The sequence below is a fragment of the Gobio gobio genome (genome assembly GCF_949357685.1).
Source record: "Gobio gobio genome assembly, chromosome: 6".
In the NCBI taxonomy this organism is placed as follows: Eukaryota; Metazoa; Chordata; class Actinopteri; order Cypriniformes; family Gobionidae; genus Gobio; species Gobio gobio.
In genome coordinates, this window is record NC_137102.1 from 8,120,537 (window position 1) to 8,137,691 (window position 17,155).

Genomic DNA, 17,155 nt, shown 5'->3' on the forward strand with positions numbered 1-17,155 from the left:
CGGTACAGTAGGTCTTAATATATAGACTGCTTAATATATAGTCAGTTTCATTAATGTTAATCAAACAATTGTGGTATCATGGAAAAAAGTTGAATATATATATTTTCCTGTAGATATTTGGTTTTGACTTGATGTGTGCCAAATTAGGTGTCATTACCAGGGATTTTAAGGTATGGTTGCTAGGTGATTTTGTTTTGTAACCATCAGAAAACTGTAACTCGATTTTTGACTTTGCTGACTATACACTTCAAACAAGCGTAGCTCAGTCATTTTCTGTCTGATTCCAACAAATTATACATTATTTTGAATGTTTTTTCTTATAGAGAATATAGAATACAGGAAATAACTGTGAAAATTTGCTCATTGCAACTCATTTTGCCTGCACGGATCACATATACAGCTCTGGAAAAAATTAAGAGACCACTTAACATTGATTTCTATGCCATTTCCCTTTACATTTTTACACATTTACTGTATGAATAATTTCTAAATGCTATGACGCACATAACATAGCGAAGGTGTGATTATCTTTGGTCTTGTTTTGCAGTGAAATCTTGCTTAATATGTTTTCAGTTATTCCTATCATGACTTCATTTCCGAATCAAATTAGGTTTCATAACAGTGAAGCACATCTGAGAAATTTCATGCTAAGCTGCATCAGAAAGCAGATGAAGTCCTTAAGTGAGTAAGGGCTTCTACAAAACAAACATGAAACAAAAAAATGATTAAACACCGTCATCCATCATCTCAAGACTGTGGTGCCCCTGGCTGAATTTCTGCACATGCACAGCGTACACACCTCCAGGGGTTAACCCAGATGGTACAGATACAATAAGCTAACAGCATGCGAAGTTGGCCATCTAGAACTGTGCCAAACTCAAACATCTTCTCCTCCTGCTGTTGCCATGACACCAAACAGTCTCTATGGGGTGAGAATGGGAAAAAGCCACAGCACCAAAATCCTCAAGGGGAAAATAAACTACGCACCAGGCAGCTTCTTAGTTATTTTTTGTATCCAACTCGTAGTAAAAAAAAAAGAAAAAAAGCTCTTCATCAAAAAACAACAACAAAAAAACCTTTAAGTACCTTTATACCGGAAACCATGAAGACAATGTGTGACGCAATTAATGCCATGGAAACTAGATGTTCCTCTACGAGAACATCATCTCAAAAGATAGATAAGAGAAGACAATCCTCAGGTATAAAAACCTCTCAAGAAGAGTGCAGCAAAAGGAAATGGCATCCGTGGATGCAACTAGATTGCAAAGATGGCTTTTGAGAAGAGGCAAAAAAAAGGCCTTTCTGTGGAAACCACATTCACCGAATCTTAACTCAATCATCCGGCCATTACATCCCCTGTAATTTCCTCCTTCAATTAAGAATACAAATAAGAGTTGGCCTTCACGTCCCTTCAGATCTTCAAATAATACATGCACTCTACTTTTTTTTGGTGGTGACATGCTAAGCTTTGCGTCAAACCGCTGCAAAATTATGCACAATTAATCCTGAAAATTACATGTGAGCCATTTAGCTAATGTCTAATAATTGCATGATACACTGAGTCAGAGTTTGCAGACGGAACTGTTTCTTAGCAAGGAAATGAAAGAGTTTGTTAAATATCTCAACAGCTCTTAGCGGTTTCATTTATATATATATATACACCCCTCGGTCTGGGTTCACAGTATAAATACTAACGTATAAATTTTCCACCAAGCATCTGCCTCCATAAATTTATTTCTCCTGCAGTGGGGCCGATGATAAAGATGAATTATTCGGAGATACTTTATGGAGCATGCAACTGCATTCTCTCTATGCAGGAGTGATCTATACTATTCAGGCAGCTTTTAAAGGGACTTGTATTCTGCTCAATTTGACGCTAAACTTTCTATTTGAAAGCTGATTTAAAGCCACTATAATGAAACGTTGACAGCGCACAATTACTCTTCATGACACCACTGAATGTCCACCAGTACATGTCTATTGTTTTTCAAACACGCATGCTATATTCTGGGGCCTTCGAGGTTTATCATCCCTGTTGAAAGAGTAATCTGAAGCTCATAAGGATGAATGCAGACACAATAATAAGCTACTTGTGTTAGGTCGTATACCTGAACTTCAACCAGTGCCTTGCCGGCTTGATTCAAAAGGTTTGTACTGTAACTACTATTCTACTATTAAAGGTGGGACATTTTTTCTAATGAAAAAGTGCATTTCTTTGTTATTTTAAAATACTTGAAGGAAACGGTTCACTTTCAGCAGTTATTGTCTATGGGGCAGATTTATGTTTGTTGTACATCAGATAAATTAGCAAAGTAGGCCTACAATTCATTTATTTGAATGCATTAATGAGAGAATGATTGTGTGTGTGAATTAGTCATATAGTCTCTATTCATTATGAAGCTGTGGTTTCTACTTACTTCAAAAGGTAGACAAATCTATGCTTTAACGGTTGAGTTTCTAAGCTTCTTTAGTGATAAATCATAGGACAGCGTTGACAATGAGTTTCTGCGCTCCTCTCTGTCCACGATCTTCATGTAATGTGCGAGCTACTGTTTGTGTGTCACAACAATCAGGCATTAGTTCAACATAATACACATCATCATCTTCTTCTTTTCCTTTTGGCTGTTCCCTTCAGGGGTCGCCACAGTGAATAATCTGCCTCCATCTAGCCCCATCCCCTGCATCCTCTTCTCTCAGACCGACTACCTTCATGTCCTCCTTCACAACACCCATAAACCTCCTCTTTGGTCTTCCTCTCGACCTCCTGCCTGGCACCTCTAACCTCAGCATCTTTTTACCAATATATTCACTCTCCCTCCTCTGAACATGTCCAAACCATCTCAACCTGGCCTCTCTAACTTTGTCTCCAAAGCATCTGACATGTGCTGTCCCTCTGATGTACTCATTCCTGATCCTATCCATCCTGGTCACTCCCAAAGAGAACCTCGACATCTTCAGCTCTGCTACCTCTAGCTCTTCCTCCAGTCTTTTCCTCAGTGCAACTGTCTCCAAACCATACAACATCGCTGGTCTCACTACTGTCCTTTACACCTTTCCTTTCATTCTTGCTGGTACTCTTTTACCCACCCATTCCAACCTGCCTGCACACGCTTCTTCACCTCTTTTCCACACTCCCCATTGCTCTGGACTGTTGACCCTAAGTATTTAAAAATCCTGCACCTTCTTGACCTCTTCTCCCTGTAACCTCACTGTTCCACTTGGTTCCCTCTCATTCACACACATATATTCTGTCTTGCTGCAACTAACCTTCATTCCTCTTCTCTCCTGAGCAAACCTCCACCTCTCTAGACTTTCCTCCACCTGCTCCCTGCTCTCACTACAGATCACAATGTCATCCGCAAACATCATAGTCCATGGAGATTCCTGTCTGACCTCATCTGTCAGCCTATCCATCACCACCGCAAACAAGAAGGGGCTCAGAGCCGATCCTTGATGCAGTCCCACCTTCACCGTGAAGTCCTCTGTCTCACCTAAGGCACACCTTACCACTGTCCTACTGCTCCCATACAAATCCTGCACCACTCTAACATCCTTCTCTGCTCTTCCAGACCTCCTCATACAATACCACAGCTCCTCTCTTGGCACCCTGTCATATGCTTTCTCTAAATCTACAATGACACAATGCAGCTCTTTCTGACCCTCTCTGTACTTCTCCATAAACATTCTCAAAGCAAATAATGCATCTGTGGTGCTCTTTCTTGGCATGAAACCATACTGCTGCTCACAAAACGCGGCTGCTAGAGTTCTTACTAGGTCAAGAAAATATGATCATATAACACCAATTTTATCATCTCTACACTGGTTACCTGTGAAGTTCCGTATCAATTACAAACTATTGCTACTAACCTATAAAGCCCTAAATGGTTTAGCTCCAGTGTATCTAACGGATCTTCTATCGCCCTACAATCCATCGCGCTCTTTAAGATCACTAAACTCTAGGCTTCTGGTCATTCCTAGGATATCTAAGTCCACTAAAGGAGGGAGGGCTTTTTCACATTTAGCTCCTAAACTCTGGAATAGTCTTCCTGATATTGTTCGAGGTTCAGACTCGCTGTCCCAGTTTAAAACTAGATTAAAGACGCATCTCTTTAGCCAAGCATTCACATTATAATTATCTTTTTATACTACAGTTAAATCGGATCAAAAGCATTAATATAATATTCTGAACAGCAGCTACGCTAATCATTTCCCATCTGCTTTTCTGTTGTTATCTCGGGACACTAGTCCCGAGGTAAATAGTTCATCAGCTCCAGTTTGTATCCAGCCTCTCATGGAGACTTCGGATGCCCCGACACCTGTGATGAGACGACTCCACGCCTGTGAAGAGACGACTCAACGCCAGAGTTGTTATGGCCTAAATTAATACACGATTGATTAACTTTTTCGAACATTATTCTTTAACATTGTCTTTCTAACATTTTTACTGTACATCTATGAAATGCACTTTCTGTAAAGCTGCTTTGAAACAATGTGTATTGTGAAAAGCGCTATACAAATAAATTTGAATTGAATTGAATTGAATTGAAATGTTCACTTCTCCCCTTAGCCTTGCTCCCATAACTTCATTGTATGGCTCATCAGCTTAATACCTTTGTAACTTCCACAACTCTGCACATCTCCCTTGTTTTTAAAAATCGGCACCAAAACACTTCTCCTCCATTCCTCAGGCATCCTCTCACTCTCTAAGACCACGTTGCACAACCTAATTAAAAACTCTAGTGCCATCTCACCTAGACACATTTACCTCCACGGGTATGTCATCAGGACCAACTGCCTTTCCTCTCTTCATCCTCTTCAAAGCTCTCCTACCTTCACCCTTGCTAATCCTTTCTACTTCCTGCTCAACAATATTTGCCACTAAAGCTCTTCTCTCCCTGTCGTTTTCCTCATTCATCAGTTCCTCAAAGTACTCCTTCCATCTTTCCCTCACTCTCCTGTCACCTGTCAACACATTTCCATCTCTATCTTTAATCACTCTAACCTGCTGCACATCCTTTCCATCTCTATCCCTCTGCCTCGCCAACCGATTAATATCCCTCTCACATTCCTTACTATCTAACCTTGCATGCACGTCATCATAAGCTTTCTGTTTGGCCTTCGCCACCTCTATCTTAACCTCACGCTGCATCACCCAATATTCCTGTCTACTATCCTCCGTCCTCTCCCTGTCCCACTTCTTCCTAGCTAACCTCTTCCTCTGGATACTCTCCTGGACTTCCTCATTCCACCAACATAATACACATCTGATGATCTAAAATCGCTTCAATGTTCAAACTGGCAGGCCTTAAAACACATTCAAATGACAAAGCTTTGTGGGGACGCAAGTGAAAGTGATCTGGCTTTAGGGTGCGTGCGTTGCCAGAGACACGACACGGCTTGGCTCTCTGTGTCACAGAAAAAAGCTCATGAGCACTGAATGGAGAAGTTTTCCATAATGTTGTTCTTGAATAGTGCACAATCGCTAGAATGTTCAAACTGGCAAGCCTTTAAACGCATTTAATTGACAAACTTCATGAGGACGCAAGTGAAAGTGATTGTGTGCGCCGTCTGTGTGTGTGCGCGCGTGTGTTTGTGTATCAGCGCATATAAGAACGCCGATTAACATACCTGTATAAACTGCAATTACCATAGTAATTCTGGGCATCTATAAACAAAGATAACTGCTCCTGCATCTTTCCGTGTGCCTGCAAACTGCACTTGATGTGACTGATGGGGCGGAGTCACGTGACTAAAACCGAAATAACCGACATGGGAAAATTACGTTGGTTAGAGGTTCTGAATTTCGGTTTCGATTACTTTTCGATTAATCGTCCAGCCCTAATATGGAACATACATGGAGAAGTTAATCATGTTTCTTATTTTGTGCCCTGGGTTTTAATCAAAGATCAGCTAACACTGAAAAGACACAATGGTCCACTGAATAATTAATTGTATTATGTAGTGCCGAAGTGAGAAAACTACTACTAAAGCTCCTTTCCAGGTCACCATTCAGGGCAAAGGTGCGTCAGGCACAAACACCGTGGCTGGTTTGCTTCAGGAATAAATACAACCAAATTTGATTTGTGATTGTACAAAATATGTTAGGTTAAAAAGATAAAAAATAGAAATAAATAAATCTAATTGTTTGTGTGAGTTCACTGCAAAGCAAACCAAATGCTGAACATAGATTTTGGATTCATTAATGTATATGAAGTGAAACATACCAGTTATGCACCATGAGCTTCTGGACGGCCAGCAGGGCATTATAGCGGACAAGCTGGTCTTCATGATGCATGTGGTTCATCACTAGTTGTTTACCACCCAGCTGTTCGATCACCCTAAAGGACAGAGAAGCAGAGAGAAGCAGTTCCAGATTATTATGTTCTGCAAGACGGGTAATAACACAGGACCTTTTTGCCTTTCAATTTAACTCTGGGAATAACAGAGAACAACAGCTGCATCATTTCTGGCAATGCCAATCATTAAAATGAAAAACTCTGTCTTTATCTTAAACAAAAAATAAAATAAAAACAAAATCACAAACTACAAAAAAGGTTGCACAAAAGGATTTGGACACCTAACCATTACGCCAAAAGGGACTGTAATGACATCGCTTTCTAAATACAAAGACGTTAATATGGAGTTTGTCCCCCCTTTGCAGATATAACAGCTTCCACTCTTCTAAGCTTTCAACAAGATTTTGGAGTGTTTCTGTTTATTGATGACATTTCTGCCCATTCATCCAGTAAAGCATTTCAGGGCTCCATGCTGGCCAGTCAAGTTCTTTGACACCAAACTCATCCAACCATGTCTTTATGGACCTTGCACTGTGAACTCGGGAACAGTCACGCTGGAATAGAAAAGGGCCTTTGCCAAACTGTTCACACAAAGTTAAATGCATATCATTGTCCAAAATGTATTGGTATGCTGAAGCATTAAAAGCATTTCCCTTTCACTGGAAGAAAGGGGCTTAGCCCAACCCCTTAAAAACAGCCCCTTTCCATTATCCCTCCTCGACCAAACTTTACAGTTGACAATGCAGTCAGGCAGGTAATGTTCTCCTGTCATCTGCCATCAGACTGCCAAAAAGAGAAGCGTGATTCCACGTTTCCATTGCTCTAGAGTCTAGTAGCGGCATTCTTTACACCACTTCATCCGACACTTGACATTGTACTTGGTGATGTGAGGCTTGCATGCAGCTGCTCGGTCACAGTTTTTGTGCTGATATTATTGCCAGTGGAAGAAACGCTTTCACTTTCCAATAATAACACTTACAGTTGACAATGGAATATCTAGCAGGGATGAAATTTCAAAAATTGACTTCTTGCAAAGGTGGCATCCTACCACAGTACCACGTTTGAATTCACTGAGCTCTTCAGAACGACCCATCTTTTTCACAAATGTTTGTAAATGCAGACTGCATGGCTAGGTGCTTGATTTGATAAACTGTTGGCAATGGGCTGTGTTCACATTTGATGTTTTTTTTGACAAGAAAAAGTTGACAAGAGCGGCCTTTTAGTAAAAAAAAAAAAAAAAAAGCTGGCAGCGTTTGGTTCAAAATAGCAGCCGTGGGCGTCTTTTGTTAACAACAGCCGCAACGCTGTGGGTTGCAGAGATACAAAATGTCTTGATGAGAAACCCAGCGAAATTTAAAAATACTACTGTCATTAATGTGTGACGAAATGTAGTTTTAAGACTTTTTCAGGCGATAATGTACTTGTTTAATGCTCAAATCTGTGGTTTATTTATAAAGAGAGCGCCTATTTGAATATTTTATCTGGTGTTTTCGGAGTTGTGAGATCCAGGCGATCAGCGGGCGCTCAGCGCTCATTAACCCCGGCGAGAGCAGCCTTTCCTCGGCTAGTCCTTCTGACGTCTGCCGCTGGCTCTGAATTCTCCGTAGTGGTTAAACATGAGATATAATTCGTCTTGTGTAGATCTAACGGGCAATCTTTGGTCTCATGGATCTATAAATTGTTCCCTGGCAAATCGTTTAGGCTGAGGGCAAAGTGAAGTTTCACTATTTTATATTTTTAGGCTATTTAACTTTGCGTTACCATTGTAGCCTACTAGCGCTGACTTTGTATGTTTGACTGAATTGTTTGCTTTATTTCTTGTATAGCTTCTTATACCTTTCACATATACTTTTATAATGGCTATTATTGATCATGCATAAACTTACATTTAAAAAAAAGAGACTAGGTTGTGCTTTGTCATTTTTATTTTATTAGAGTGATAATCATATATGCACGCATATTAATATGTTTAATATTGTTTTAAATGTAAACAAAAAAAGGCAGGGTTGGTTTTTAATGACATTTCATTTTATTGTAGACTAAAATATACATACAGAGATAACCGACACCACCTCCACTTTCAGGTCTTGCTACTCGCTTGTCATTGGTCAGCTGTCAAAAAGGCGCTTGACGTAGGGCGTTTTTATCAGAAATATTGAACTTTTTTCAACTTTAAAAGACGCGCTGATCTGCAGAAAAAGACGTCGGTGTTGGCGTTTAAAAAAGCGCTCATGACTTTTTTGAAAACACGGTTTACTCCATGGGATTATAATGTAAAACAGACGCTGGCAGCTTCAAAAAAGACGACAAGTGTGAACGCAGCCTTACCAGTTATTTTTTAAATCAGGAATATTTTTGTTCTATATTTTCATCTCCCATTTAGCCACAGTTAAAACAAAATCAGTGCTTGGAGAACAAAAGATGGAAAGGCAATAACTCAACACTTATCGCAAATGAATGCAATTCTTTTGGGCAACTGCTCACCTGCAGAAGCTAATTTGTTCTAGAGTGGTCTAATTACAGGGTTGGAACCAAGGCTGATTCAGACCAATGAGTCCCTATAGATTGACTGTGGTTTCTTTGAAAGGTGGGGGCGTTCTGAAGAGATAAGGGAGAGTGTGCGTTCTGAGTGGTCGACCTCAGGGGGAGGAGAGTCTGGATTAGAGAAGGTATTAGCCACTCACAGCAGAGTTGGACACAAGTGGCGGATCACTTTACTTTCAGAGGGAAACTATGCATTACCTTCTTAGGTTTACAATTGATTGGCCGCTCATGAATGCTACGTGCCGACAATATAAATGGCAAAGCTTGGGCAATATCTTGCAGCCTGGATGAGTTAGTATGCTGCTCTCTTTGAAGTGATGCAAGTTTAAATTGACACTGATATCATCACAAGCAGACAGCACGGACGGTCATAACTCTAACATGGGCGATTCTGAGCTCTATAATCATTCAGAGCTACAGAATATTTGGGTATTGAGAAAGTCAAAAAAATGCACAGCCGCAGAGTCAGAGAGATGGGTATTTATAGATGAAGGATACTCGCTCACCTCTTGCCACGAGGGTAATGTCTCACATATTCCCCCACATCGTGAGCTGCTACAGCAATAACCTGAGGGTCATCAGACACTTCCAACAACCTGGTCAGTATCCTGGGAGGAAGCACAAACACATAATCATTTCAGGTCCCCAAAAGCAATCAGTAACACCTCCAGGGCAATACTAAAGCCACGCTGAGCAAATATATCCCAGGATACTGTACAGCTGGAGATGTAGTGTCTACATCAGTCCAGGAAAATATTAAAGGTTCTGTTAGTTCAGCAAGATACATGTAACACTGCAAAAAAACAGTATTATTAAACAGTATTTTTGTCTTCTTTTCCAGTAAAAAGATTTAAAAGTCAAGATAATTTAGTCACATTTACACTACAGTTCAAAGGTTTGTGTTTTCTATTTTAATATATTTTAAAATGTAATGTATTTCTGCGATTGCAAAGCTGAATTTTCAGCATCATTACTCCAGTCTTCAGTGTCATGTGATCCTTCAGAAATCATTCTAATATGCTAATGTGTAAATCAAGCAACATTTATTTTTATGATCAATATTGAAAACAGTTGTGCTGCTTAATAGTTTAGTGTAAACCGTGACAATTTTTTTTCAGGATTCTTTGATGAATAGAAAGTTCAAAAGAACAGCAATACTTTTAAATAAACATCTGTCACTTGATTAATAGGGTAATACATATATATACACACATTTCAATTCATTGCATCATAAAACATAATATCAAACCACAAATAATTCTCAAAACGAACCTCACTTTTCTAAGCCCAAAGTTTTTTTTTTGCAACTTGGTAATTTTATATATATATATAGCTTTGTATCTATTTATAATATATATATATATATATATATATATATATATTATATATATATATATATATATATATATATATATATATATATATATATATATATATATATATATATATATATATATATATATACATTAAGCTTTGCACATATTTATATATTATTATAATTATTATTAAATATATTTTAATTTATATTTTTTATAAGCAACTAAATATCTTAAAGTTTTCTTGTGGTAAATTACAAAAATGTTATGCTTTGTAACTCACCACATATTCTTGAAAACACGTCTTAAATAAATAATTGATAATAAGTGATAATTATTTGGGGGGGGGGATTTCTTGATGAATAGAAAGTTACAAAGAACAGCATTCATTTTAAATAAACATATTTCACTTGATTAATAGGGTAATAAATATATACATTTCATTGCATTACAAAACATAATATCAAACATATTATTTAACACACATAATTATATATATATATAATAAACCACATACACTCTGTTCAAAAAGCAGCTAAAAAACTGGCTCATAACACATCAGACATGTCAGCATTAATACGAATATGTATCTTCCCTTAACCCAACCTGCTGCCACTTGTCTCTGCTATGTCAATGTGTATAATATTAAATCTTGTTGTTTGTTTTGTTTTTTTTGTTGTTTTTTTTTTGTTTGTTTTTTGTTGTTTGTTTTTTACAACATGTCTGTTTTATAGTAAATTTGTACACCGTATTTAGCAACAGGATTGAAGAGTTATATCTGTTTTACTGCTTTTTATTTTTGTATTGTTCTCTGTAATCTTTTTTATTGTGTTTTTAGGTAGACAATTTTAAGATCTGTCCAGGGACAACGGATGAAAAATAGCCTTTTGGCTAACTCTGGTGCATTTACAGCAATGTCAATTAATGTACACTGTCCCTGTCAAATAAATAAATAAATATATATATATATATATATATATATATATATATATATATATATATATATATATATATATATATATATAATTTTTTTTTTTTTTTTTTAAGCAACTAAATACTTTTTATGGCCATTGTATCTTGAATGTATCTTCAAGTTTTCTTGTGGTAAATTACAAAAATGTTATGCTTTGTAACACCATGTAATCTTGAAAACACGTCTTAAAGCTACACTGTGTGATATTTTCCCCCATCTAGCGTTGAAAAGGTATATGACCATCCAGTGAATATTAGTTTCTGTTCCTCTCAATTCCGATTTCGTTTTAACTCCTACGGTGGCCGATTTAGTCCAAGATTAACATGGCTTCCAGCTCGACCTCGTCCACATTCGACACGGTGCCATCGAGTGTTAAAACGTAAAAGGCGAAGCTTGAATTCACGGGTATGTCCCTCTTTGGCTAATGTACTTTCGAGATGGAGGGGCAACATGGCGACCCGCATTCGAACCCCTCACCCGTATGTATTTTCAATGGCATATTATAAACTTACGAGAATACTTTATTTATTGAAAGAAGTAAATATACATTAATGAGCACATATATTTTTGAAAGAACTAAGTGTTTTTAGCTAAGAATAAACTAAAAAAAGTTACACAGTGTAGCTTTAAATCAACAAATTTGTGCTTCTTAAAGGGATACTTCACCGCTGGAAAGATGAATGTGTATTTAAATTGGGTCATTTTGTAGTAGAAATGTGAAATTATTTTAGAAGTTGGTGCCTTCTAGACTGAGAAAAGCCAGAAAATGTATTTTTGGCTCATGTGGATGAAAGACAACAACTCCCAGAATGCACTTGCTTTGCTGCCCTACGAGGGCCACACCCAAGCCACGCCTACCGGTTACATCACTTGCCAAATGCGGCACCGCCCCGGTCGCAGAAGATTTGTTTTCAAAACGAAATGCGCCTAGTGAGTTTGTCATTGTACCATTTTGTTGTTATGTTTTTCAAGAAGAATAATAGGCTAATGAACCCACAATTCAAGCAACCTGCCCCCGAATTGGCGCTAATTCTTAACTAAAATAAAATGAGTATGGCCACACAAGCATTCATTCACGGCCGCAGAGTCATTCTCGGTGCGTGTCCAGTCTGGCAGGTTTTCAGTTAAAGCTTAACTTTCATTGGAATTCATTGAAAACACTCGCTTGCTCCGCACCGCTTCCATTATGAATGTTTGAGCGCATTTTACATTCTGTGAGTGAGATCCCACCCCTATGGGCGGGTTGAAAACATGCAGAACTAACTCCTACTACTGGCTGTAGTCTCTAGCCTCTGGCTAAAAAAGCCTCCAATGATGCCAAATGACGATATTTGCGTCATCTGAGGTTTTTTTCCAGACATAAAATACAGAAATCTCTCGTCTCAGGGGGACATGAGGTCATTCGAATATAGTACCGGGTTTCTACTGATACAAAGCTTCATGCTAATCGCTGAAGTATCCCTTTAAGTAAAGGTTTCATTTAACAGATGTTGAGATATTTTCAACAAAAGAAGAGCTTAAGAAAATGATTTGTTTTGCAGCAAGCAAGACGTTCAAGCATCATTTCAATCTATTCCTGCTCATAAACAATAGAACAAGTATGAGACAGGTCTCCATTGCATGAAAGCGTGAAATTATAACAGTCATGCAGAATGGAGAGAGAGGGTTCAAGCACTACAAAATCACCTGCACACCGAGCAAGAGATGGAGGGGGGGGGAAGAGACGAACTGAAGTAAAACACAAATTGCTGATGGCTGAAATGGAGCCTTTGTGCTGATTGCAGAGAGAGTGGTGATGAGGGGAATGAGATGAGTAGATTAGGATTTAAACGGAGCTGTCAAAAGGGTCAAGCTGACGCATGATTAAACTACTGAGAGACGATGAAAATGAGAGTTTCAACTGATGATACTCGGCTCTGGATTCAACTAGTGTAACCTTCACCAAAATGAGAAGAGGAACACGCACACAACTGTGATTCATACGGTAAAAACAGCTCATGTAAAAACAATACGGTTTGTACAAAACAGTAATTTAACCATTTGCTCAATACAGCAACAATTATTTCAGTCCCTCTCTGAACACTTGACCCCCTGCTAACATCTTTTATTATAAAAGCTGAGAGAACTGAAAGCGCTCATTATGACTATTCACACGCGTGTGTAGTATTACTTCACACAGCATGTATGTTTAAAAGCACATTACAATATTCTTAATTATTGTTTTTCCTTTATTTTTTATTTTTGGCCTTTGATACTGTTTTAGTAGAGAGACCAATAGAAATAATCAGGGGAACAGAGAGGAAAAAAGAGAAATCACTATCACCCAAATACATATTTTGGGAACACTGTATTTTGAATTATATTTTAATGGGGTATGTTAATCAAATGGATTAATGTTTTTTCCTTAAACCATAAATCAACAATTTAAAGATTTATACTTTGTAAAACAATATATAGCTTTGAAAACATGTCTTATTATCTTAGACAATTTTGTTCTTTTCAAGTAAATGTGTTTTGTTTGAAAGATGCCAAGTTATTTTACAGGATGACAGGACACAAATATATTGTCTGCTGCCACTTGCAAAAAACTCAATTAGTAAAACAAATATTATAAAACGCTATTATATTATAATCACTACAACTGTAAATTATGATTGATCACTTGTTCACAAATATTGCACAATCGTTAATTATTAGGGGTGTAACGGTACACGTATTTGTACCGAACCGTTTCGGTACATGAGTGTATCAAACTGTACGAATGCAATCTTTAACAGTTAACAGTCGACTTGTTTTAAGCGCGGAACACACTTCACTCTGAGTTCCCACATGAACATATTAAGTATTCTGTCCATTTTATCATGGAATTCAAACGATAAATGGCGTTTTGATGCTCTTTAATGTGACGTGACTGATCACTGTATAGACGCGGTGCGCGAGTGAACGCGATCATCTCTTCCTAGTCAAAGAATAAACATGAAAAAACCCTGATGGTATGAGGATACATTACAATTTACTGAAACGTATCATGTGCTCAATCGCTCAATCAGTGTTTCAACGTAGGGCTGGGCGATATGGCTGAAAACTGTATCACGATATAAGTGTTTCTTATCGGTCGATATCGATAATTATTTATATGTTTTATGACCTATTTAAAATAAGGACCAGGAGAAAAATATTTTACATTTAAATATTTTTATTTTAAACGTAACCTTCCTCTGATTATAATCCACTTAGTTATAAAGGCAGAAATGTCAACACAACCATGGAAAACAAAAAGTCTAAAATCACAATGAACACTTAACCCTTAATCGCCCCTCAAGTAGGATTTACGTTTGAGTCCCTTGGGGTCAGATAGACCCCAAACTTTTACAGAGCGATTGCATAAGGAAATATAATTTTTTTACATGGAAAACTATATATCATTTTTTTTATTTACTTCTCAACTATACATTTATGCTGTGTTTTTGTGGGTATTTGGTAGTTTTTTACCTATTTACAGCACAAATACTTAACTATGTCATAAATTGGCTCATTAAAAATTATTTTTTAATGAAAAAATCACTTGAATGATGATCTTAAATAAATATAAATAGTTTTTGGACATTGCTCTATGTGTTAGGGATAGAATACCGCCATCTGTAGGTTTGTGGAAAAACTTTAGGAATTATAGTTAAAGAGAAAGAGTGCAATGACCACATTATCCAATAGAGGTCCATAGGGAAGTTATGCAAAAGTTAAGCTGCCTTTCATCTTTCTTTTATTTGCCCTTTTCCCTCTCTTTCTCATGATTGTTCCATGTTGCATTTGTGCTCTAGTATTTGTCCTTCATTTATGTATGGAATTTTTTCAGATTTATGCCAGTTTTGTTGATTTTATTTGCCAGTTTCTATAAAAATGCTCTCTGTTGCAGTCACACACACGTGTGTGTGTGTGTGTGTGTGTGTGTGTGTGTGTGTGTGTGTGTGTGTGTGTGTGTGTGTGTGTGTGCGCGTGTGTGTGTATGAGACAGAAAGTTCGTTCCACTTTGTGTTTATGCTCTAGGACCAGATCTTGATATAAATGTAGACATTTTCAGATTTATACTGGATTTAGTTGATTTTTTTTTTACAAACAAAGTGAAAAAAAAGCATTTTTTACATTTTCCCATTCATTGACAAAATCCAAAAAAATGCTCCAGACACCCGTGTTTGTGTTTGTGTGTGTGTGCGTGTGAGTGAACATGCTTGTTCCATATTGCATTTGTGCTCTAGTATTAGTACTTCATTTATGCATGAAAATCTTTCAGATTTATGCCAGTTTTGTTGATTTTATTTGCCAGTTTCTATAAAAATGCTCTCTGTTGCAGTCACACACATGTGTGTGTTTGTGTGTGTGTGTGTGTGTGTGTGTGTGTGTGTATGAGACAGAAAGTTCGTTCTACTTTGTGTTTATGCTCTAGGACCAGACCTTGATATAAATGTAGAAATTTTCAGATTTATACTGGATTTAGTAAAAAAAAAATTGACAAAAAAAGTGAAAAAAATTGTATTTTTTACACTTTCCCATTCATTTTCAATGTGGGGTCAATCTGACCCCGAGGGACTTAAACGGTAATTTTTTTTACACACCTTTAGAACAACCAAATCAAGCCCAGATTTTTTGTGCATGTTTAGATAGATTATTTAGGAAAAGTCACCGAGTCTCATGGCCCTGAGATGAAGGGAACACTTTTAAAAAATGGAGGAAAAGTCCAGTGGGGTCAGCTGGACCCCAAGGGACGATTAAGGGTTAACAATTATCTCTTAACATTAAGGTGCAGTGCCTCCGTTATTTCTTTGTGACTGTTACCATTTAGATGCTTTGTCATAAGGCACTGATGCAAAGTAACATTACCTCTCCATGTAGTTGGCTGAATCCGAAATCCCCCCCATGCCCTTAAATAGGGCGCTATTTGAGGGGACAGCTATTTGTAGTGGTGTCCAAAACGATAGTGGACGTTATTGAGTGCACTCATTCAATCCCACATTGCACCGCAATAACGAGTGTACAGCCGATGTACACACAGCACCTGTCCGAATTCGCTCACTTGTTTTCATTCACTCTTTCAAGTGAACTGTATTAGTGGATTAAAGTAGGGAATAGTGATTTAGGGTTTAGGGGGTGATTTCGGATTCAGCCAAAGTCAAGAATAGCACAAAGGCGAGCGCGTTGAGTATAAACACGTCCCCAAACGAATGAGGCTCACGCTGCGGAGCCAGACGAAAGTAAACAAGGTTGGTAAAACAACCGTTTGTGGTACTACCAGTCTTGGTGGGGACGACAGTCTTGCATAATTTGCAGACGACATTGGTCTGACTACGGTCAGACTTATAAAATCCAAAAAACTGTCATACTGGCGAGTTGACTTCTTTTCCTGTTTTATCAACAATTTCCTTGCTAGCTGCGGCGCTCATTTTCCACTTATCACTCCACGCCAGATCTGTTTACTGAAGAATTAATCCAACACGAGACAACGGGTGCGTCTCAATCAGCTCCCTAGTTCAGTAGTCAGGGCACTGATCAGGGAGTCAGCCCATTGACTTATGTCCTTAACAGTGCCCTGACTACTGAACTAGGGAGCTGATTGAGACGCACACAACGATATGGCGCAACCAACCCTGATACAGTTACATGATTGGCTGTTAGCCTGTCACTCCCTACATTGCTAGGTTACCAGAGAGCGAGTGCCTTTGTTCATGCAACCAAACTTGCTTCGCAGCCTCTGGTTTTATCCAACGAAGAAAAAAAAAAAAGTACTTTTTTTATTGATATCGATTACGTGTCTATCGCGATACATATCTGTGGCGAGCAGCGAGGCTGAGGGACCGTGAGAACGTGACGAGGCCGCGGTCATTATGATGATGAGCGCCAGCTGCGTGCCGTCGGCCTCGCGTCTCACGGAGGAGTGACGGGAGTATAAAGGAGGAGCGACGACAGTGAAGGATGAGAGAGAACCAGGCCTGGACTATGATTTGTATTTTGTTTATGTTTTGTTTATGTATGTG

At 38.2% G+C, this 17,155-nt stretch overlaps 1 protein-coding gene across 2 annotated transcripts in view; it reads right to left on the bottom strand.

Annotated features, from left to right (window-relative positions):
- The window catches only part of atp6v1h (ATPase H+ transporting V1 subunit H), a 74,307-nt gene that overhangs the window by 17,848 nt on the left and 39,304 nt on the right, over positions 1-17,155 (bottom strand). For both annotated transcript variants that reach the window (XM_079819653.1, XM_079819654.1), the window contains 2 exons: positions 9,347-9,448; positions 6,225-6,338 (listed from right to left, as the gene is read on the bottom strand). In XM_079819653.1, coding sequence (XP_079675779.1) covers positions 6,225-6,338; positions 9,347-9,448 — 216 coding nt within the window. The remainder of the gene's footprint in view (positions 1-6,224; positions 6,339-9,346; positions 9,449-17,155) is intronic.